This window comes from Meles meles, chromosome 8, assembly GCF_922984935.1.
Source record: "Meles meles chromosome 8, mMelMel3.1 paternal haplotype, whole genome shotgun sequence".
Lineage (NCBI taxonomy): Eukaryota > Metazoa > Chordata > Mammalia > Carnivora > Mustelidae > Meles > Meles meles.
In genome coordinates, this window is record NC_060073.1 from 14,483,767 (window position 1) to 14,491,721 (window position 7,955).

The following is a 7,955-nucleotide window of genomic DNA, read 5'->3' on the forward strand; positions in this document are numbered from 1 at the left end:
ATCATTTCTTGCTCTCAGATGCTTTGGGAATAACCAAGAATTGCATTCAGGCTCTCAGGGGAGTGTCTCAAAGGGAGAAGATGTTCATAAATTCTTCTGACAGCAGTCAGGTCTAGTAATCACACAGAGGAACAAGAAGACAGTCTTCATTTAAGGTGAATAGATGGCATTGCTTATGTTGATTACTAGATCAACTGCAGTGATGATTTTGGATCCCTGTCTTCCATTTAAATGACCAATATGAGTATAGTCACCAAAGGCAGACTCAGTACATTACATCATGCATGTAAATCATCTCTCTTCATAACTAGGTTTTCTGGAGTAATGATATATGTTTACCACATGAGTATGTTCTTTGAAGGTGGTAAGGGACCTAATTTCTATTTGTTATTATTTCTACATTTATATTGAGATTGCAGACAATAAAAAATTGTGGAGCGGGAGTTAGTATTTTCCTAAGCTCTACTTACAATCCTCTTCTCTCCTCTTTCCCTCCCAACTTGTAGTACGTGTGCAGTGTTTTCAGTATGACCAACCCGTTTATCTCAGTCGAGGCTATTTACAAAATGTTATAGAATACTGATTGAGGTTGAGTGTTCTCATTTGCCTAAGAGGACATCCTTGGACTCCATGCCCATCCCCCAGGTCCTGGCACGGCTCTGGAGTTTCTGCTTCCAAACCTACTAAGAGTCAGGTTTGATGCTCAATTTCCTTGTTTCTTTCCAGGCAGTGCTTGGGTAGACCTGGTGGGAGGAGGCCACACAAATAGTCACTCAATTGAGTTTTAGAAGAACTCCACAGAGGTTTATAATATCACAATAAAATGAATGTTGAGATGAAGAGGTTTCCCAAACTGAAACCTGCTGTGGGATAGTCCTTGGATATGTTTACAGCTTAAGTCATCAGGCTTTGTCACTTGCTGGATCGTTGCTAATCAATGTTTGTTATTGCTTTACTATAAATATTTTGAATAGATTTTTGGATAGAGAAAATTTTATGAAGTACTTCATCTGTCAAATTAATATTGAATTTTTATTCTATTTTTATTTTATTTTATTTATTTGACAGAGAGAAATCACAACTAGGCAGAGAGGCAGGCAGAGAGAGAGAGGAGGAAGCAGGCTCCCCGCGGAGCAGAGAGCCCAATGCGGGGCTCGATCCCAGGACCCTGAGATCATGACCTGAGCTGAAGGCAGAGGCTTAACCCACTGAGCCACCCAGGTGCCCCTATTCTATTTTATTTTGAAATTTCTGTTTATTTAAGGGCATCCAGAGGTTCTAGCTGAGCACAACTGAAACTTTTATAACACTAAATTACATAATCCAGGAATTTATTTTACCAATTTGCTTAGGTTTCTGTATTTTTTCTCCAAAATGTCTTAACTTTTCACCTTTTAAGAGTAGGTATATGGCAGTTCATATTAGATACTCTATCATTATGGTATTTCTCTTTTATTCTTAATTTTTATAGCTTTTGTCCATTCTAAATGACATTAATTCTTCATCCATTAAAATGCTCCATTTTCTTTCTAATTCAGTTAGATAATGTGATGAATTCTAATTACAGAATTTCCAAAATTCAATCATCCAGCCAAACATGGGATCAATGCAGCTTGGACAATGGTCCTATAATTGTTACACATTTTTAAAAACTGATATCAGTGACATATTAATATTGTTTAGAGGAGATTATGTACTCGTGTGTGTCTGTGTGTGTGTGTATATATATATATATATATATAAAACATGAATATATGTGGGTTTGTGAGATGCATATATACCGAATATATTATAGATTTCCTTTATTATCATATCTTTCTTTTTTAAATCATGATTTTGTCTCCCAGAATGAATTATAGTGGGGTTCTCGCTTTTTCACTCTGGAATAGTTAGTAAAAATTATGGATGATCTCTTTTTCCATGAAATTTTGAGATACCTGTCTTTAAAAACAATCTGAAGGAGAAAGGAGTTGGAAAAGTAAAGGTCAATAAAGGGCAATCTTTTTTATTTTATTTAATTTTTATTCGACAGAAAGAGGGAGACAGGGAGAGAGGGACCACAAGCAGGGGGAATAGGAGAGGGAGAAGCAGGCTTCTCATTGAGCAAGGAGCCAGATGCAGGGCTCAATCCTAGGACCCTCAGGTCATGACCCGAGCCGAAGGCAGACACTTAACGACTGAGCCACCCACGCACTCTAATAAAGTGCAATCTTTAAATAAAATGTGTTAGCAGAAAACATTTCATGTACACATGATGAAAGATGAAATGAAGGTGTAAGAACAGTATTCAAATTAATCTTTCATTCATGTACCTCGTGCAATATTATTTGCCAACCTCTAAATATTTGAGATAGTATCCCCTACTTTAGAGTGATATTTCTGTCTGTTGCACTTATAGCAGTATACTGGATGATTTAATTAATACATTAAAAAATACAGTCTAACTTTTTCTTGTCTTTAAATGTGGTAGAGAGTACAACTGCACCATTAAACACATCGTTTCAGAGAATCAGTTCTAAGGTCAAAGCAAATGTGAGAATGCACCAAGTTCTTCCTTATTATATTGAATAACTTGCAGATGCAGGCTTTACTTGGTGTGCAACGTATCACAGATCGGAAACTGGAAAAATCCACATGCAAGTGCTAAATATTCAGATACATTATTTTAGAGAAAATAAAATGAAGTTAAGTGCATTAGAGTGGGCATGTTGGGGACATTTGCAAAGTTGCTTAATTATTATCTATCATCATAAAATATCATTAAACTGTATTTAAAACTCATAAAAGAATAGTGAAATGAGAGCACAATTTAATAAATCAAAGGGGTAACTGAATGGAAATACCATTAGATATGCAGAGTTCTAATGAGAAATGCAAATCAAAGTCTATTAAATGGGTTAATCATGGTTTACATGGAGGTTGGAACTAAAGTTTGCAAGGGCAAGAGGCAGAGTGTTGTTACTTTTATTATAATTCCTTCTAAACTATTGTATATTTAGCCAATTACAGGTATTTTAAATGCAAAACATTTTTTAAAAAATCAAGAATCACAGTTAGCATGTGGCACCAAAAAAAAAACCAAAAAAACCAAAAAACAAAAAACAAAAAGATTGCCCTATATCTTAGGTTGTAACACTTTTTAAATTTGGTTCCAGGTTCAATGATGGAGGTGAGTCTTATTTTAAATTAACCCATCAAAAAAATTGGGATTTATCTTACCCACAATGGCTTTGCCTCCTAAAATGTCAACAGACCTTGTCTCCTGAAACCCAGTGACTCTTGCGATGGTTGTTCCCACAGCAATTTTCCTTAACAGCCTGGATGAACAAACAAAATCTAACAGTGCTAACAGAATTCATCCTAATGGGAATCACAGACCGTCCGGAGCTGCAGGCTCCCTTCTTTGGACTCTTCCTCATCATCTACACAGTCTCAGTGGTGGGCAACCTGGGCATGATCATCCTCACCAACATGGACTCCAGGCTTCAAACACCCATGTACTTCTTCCTCAGACACCTGGCTTTCATTGATCTTGGTTATTCAACTGCTGTGGGACCCAAAATGTTAATAAATTTTGTAACTAACCAAAATACAATCCCCTACAATTGGTGTGCCACACAGCTGTCTTTCTTCATCTTGTTCATCATCAGTGAGCTTTTCATTCTGTCCGCAATGGCCTATGACCGCTATGTGGCCATCTGTAACCCTCTGCTCTACACAGTTGTTATGTCGCAAAGGGTGTGCTGGGTGCTGGTAGCCATCCCCTATCTCTACAGTGCCTTTCTCTCTCTGACAACCACCATAAAGATATTTATGTCATCCTTCTGTGGCCATAATGTCATTAGACATTTTTACTGTGATAGTCTTCCCTTGTTAACTTTGCTTTGCTCAAGCTCACATGATATTGAGTTGATAATACTGATCTTTTCAGCATTCAACTTGGTTTCCTCCCTCATGATAGTGCTTGTGTCCTACATCCTGATCCTAATGGCCATCCTCAGGATGAATTCTGCAGAGGGCAGGCACAAGGCCTTCTCCACCTGTGGATCCCACCTGACAGTGGTGGTTGTATTATACGCAACACTCTTCTTCATGTACTTGCAGCCCAAATCCAGTCATTCCTTCGATACTGATAAAATTGCTTCTGCATTCTACACTTTGATTATACCTATGTTGAATCCCATGATATACAGCTTGAGGAACAAAGAGGTGAAATGTGCCCTGCATAAAATATGGAAAAGTCTGCACAGACTGCCTATGTAGGACTCAATATAGACTATGTATACAATAAATTATGTTACAAACTGCTATTTATTATATGACATAGGCCTTTAAGGAGTGTAATGTATAAAAGTAATGGAAACTAGAATGTTTTTTGTTCTTCAACTATTATTCCAGTAGTGATCATCCTTCTTGTATCGATTTTTATTTGTCCTTAAGTATTACCATGAGCAACTGGAGTCTAGACTTCTATTCTCAAATTGCCAATACTTATGTTACAATTTAAGGGTTTAAGGGAAGTCTGTTTTAATACATCTGCCATTAAATAATTTTTTAAGCCTTTCAGGTGTCTTTTTAAAATATATTTTGTGGACTAAACACCACTTTAAGACCAGTGCACACCACACTGTCATACTGACATAAGATGGCATTTATTGTTTTTTTTTTTTTTTCTGTGTGTGTGTGCTGGGCAGATATACATCAATGTGTAGTCAACACTGTCTGTCCTTAGCTGTATCCCTGTTTATACTTTAACTGTATCCCCTTTGATGGGTGGCATTTCAGATTTGTTACATTATGATATATGAACGTGTGTAAGCATGGGAAAGCAGAATAAAGTTTGATTATTTTCACGTGTCATAAATATGTACATTAAAAGTTCAAAAGACTTTGCACTAAAACATTAGAAACAATAAGTGGATTTTGCAAGATTAGCGGATATAATATCAGCATATTAAAGATGAATTATTTTTCTATCCACCAGCAAAAATAGGTAAAGTTGACATTTTAAACTATCAATTATGCTAGATAAAATCTACAGAATACTTAGGGAGCAATCTAATGAACAATTTGTATGATTTCATTACTAGACACTGTAACAAACATTACTAAGTTACTGAAGGAGAGATAAATGTTTATATATATATACCATGTCATTGGTTAGAAGATATAAATGCTGTGATGAGGCCAGTTCTCCATAAATTTTCTATAGATTTAATGCAGTAACAATCAAAATTCCAATAGTATTTTTTAGTGTTAAGCTGATATCAAAAGTTATGTGGAAATGCAAAGGATCTAGAATAGCCAGGGCGGTATCTTAGAAGAAGAAAGATTTCAGAGGACTTCCCATAACAGATAACAATTCCTTTAATGAAGTGAGATTATTTTTTAAAAATATGTCATCAGTGCACATATTTACAGAGAGATCAAGAATATAATAATAAAGTCCAAAATAGACTCACATGTGCAATTCCACTTGTTTTAAAATAAAAGCCCTACTACAATGTAGAGGGGAAAATCAGGCTTCTCAATAAATTGACTGCATTCAATTAGGTTCCTATGTAGAACATGAATCTTTGTCTTTTATACACTACATGCAAACAATAACTGAGATGTGCTATGAATGGAAATGTGAAAGCTGAAACCAAAATTTTGGGAAAGCAAAGTAAAATAATATTTTCACGACTTGGGATCAACAAAGATTCCTTAAACAGGGTACAAAAATAGTAATACTAATAAAGAAATAGTAACCTCTACAATGAAAATTTGTATTAATAAAAAAATATTGTAAGAAAGCGAAAGAATCCAGAGGGAGCACATGTGAAGTACACACACCCTTCCAAAGTAATCTGTAAAACAAAACAAAATAACACAACAGATTGTCTAACTTCTAGAATGAAGATGATCAACACAGTCAACCTATTGGGGGGGAATGAGTAAGTTGGGGGGAGGGACAGGACACCTGAAGGAACACTTCACAAAAGAGGGTATCAAACCTGCCAAAAATGCATAAATGTGTTCAAAAAAAGTATTCATTAAATGTAAGTGAAGACTATATACTGTGATATCATTACACATTCAGCAGGGTAGCTAAAATTCAAAATTTGGATAATAATTCAAAGTGTTGGTAAGGGTATGGAAAACTATAATTCTTGTACTTGTTTCAGGGACAGTACATTACTATAAATACTTAAGAAAAATAAGAGAATAATTACTAAATTTGGTGTGTGTATACTCTATGATGCAGCAATTCCCTTCCGTGTAACTATGTCCACTGGAGAATAAGTAATAGAATGTTTGTGGCAGATGTAGTCATCATAGGTGTTAAGTGCTTATCAAGGGTGGAATGGGTGAATACAGGATGACATCTTCAAAAAATATATTCTACACAGCAGAGCAAGAAGAAGAGCTAGAAAGAAGAGGCGGAGGACCAGAAGAGGACACATACAGATGCCAACAGAAATAAATGAAAACCTATAACATAAATTAACATCATTACTAGTTAAAAGAAAAGCTAAAACAGATTTATGATAAATTCAACACCTATTTCCAATAAACTGCCTCAGTGACCAGAATACAATAAAACAGTATTATAAATGATATCTATAAAAAAACTGTATACTGGTTCAGGGAAAGGACAAATAAGTTGAGGACAAAAGTTTTTAGGGCAGTGACAATATTCCATATGATATTATAATGATGGACACATATTATTACACTTAAAAATCTACATAAAACTTTTAATGTATACTGAAATATTGAAACTTTACCTCTGAAATTGTCCTCAAGACTAGGAGACCCAGTCTCCCCATTTATGTTATAGGTTTTCCAATTGTGAAATCAGCCCTGCATTCTTGCTTACAAGCAGGACGCCTTAATGGTATTATACATTCTGAAACAAAATGTGTAACTTACGTAAAGTGTGCATAACTCAGCTTAGTTTCTTTGTTATTTGTATCGGCTGGTGTAATTTTTGGAGACTGTTGTGTCTTTCACTGAATATTATATTCATTCATCTTCTTTGCCACGCCCCTTCCTGTTCTGGAGGAAGACTTATTTTTATATTTTTCATGAGTCCTTTTTCATTTATGTATATCTGATTATATAGGACTGATAAAGTATTCTCTCCTACTATGAAAGTTTCCCTCTCACATTATTAATTCTGATGAACAGAATTCTTAAAATAGTTCACTGAATCATTTTAATGTTATACAATTATTGTTTTATGTGTTTTGTTAAAAATGTATACATATTCTACTACCACAAAGATTTCCCTTTATGTTTTCACCTAAACTGTTTATTTGCATTTCACATTTAGATCTTTAAATCAAATAGAAATGATTCTGATAAGGTCTGGGTAGGTGTCCAGATTCACTTTTTCTCAAATAAATATACAAATTACCTAATAGCACTTAGTGAAAAATAACTCTTACAAATCAATGAATAGTTGACATGATATACAGTACAATGATGACAAAAGACATGGACAAGTACTTTTCAGAGTAAATATATAAATACTTCTGAAACAAATGAAAGGGTTTTTATTTCATCCAGTACAAGGATAATGCAAATTAAACCACATAGTTACCCATACACATCATCTATAAAGCTAGAAAGAAAATGATGGAACATTCCAAATCTTAATAAGACTATGAACAATTATAATAATTTGCACAGCTACTAAGAATGCATACTGTTATAACCACTCTGGAAATTCATCTGGTAGTACTTACTAATGTTAAAAATGTATAGCCTATGGCTCAGGTTTTCAGGGTAAGAGATATACAGAAATAGAATTATATTCAAGATTAAGTCAATCTTGCTGTAGACACAAAGGGTATGGGAGTAGTCATTTTTAATTACCATTGTTAGGAAACTTTTATGTTTATTGGGATATTTTTTATAATCTATAAATGATTCTCTAATCATTCTCTAAATACATGATAAAATCCCTT

General features: G+C 34.5%; 1 protein-coding gene across 1 annotated transcript; it reads left to right on the forward strand.

The window, feature by feature from the left end:
* Positions 1–3,294: 3,294 nt before the first annotated feature.
* Positions 3,295–4,263, forward strand: LOC123949187 (olfactory receptor 8K3-like). The gene has a single exon (XM_046016539.1). The coding sequence runs from the start codon at positions 3,322–3,324 to the stop codon at positions 4,261–4,263; it is 942 nt and encodes a 313-aa protein (XP_045872495.1). The 5' UTR covers positions 3,295–3,321.
* Positions 4,264–7,955: the final 3,692 nt, after the last annotated feature.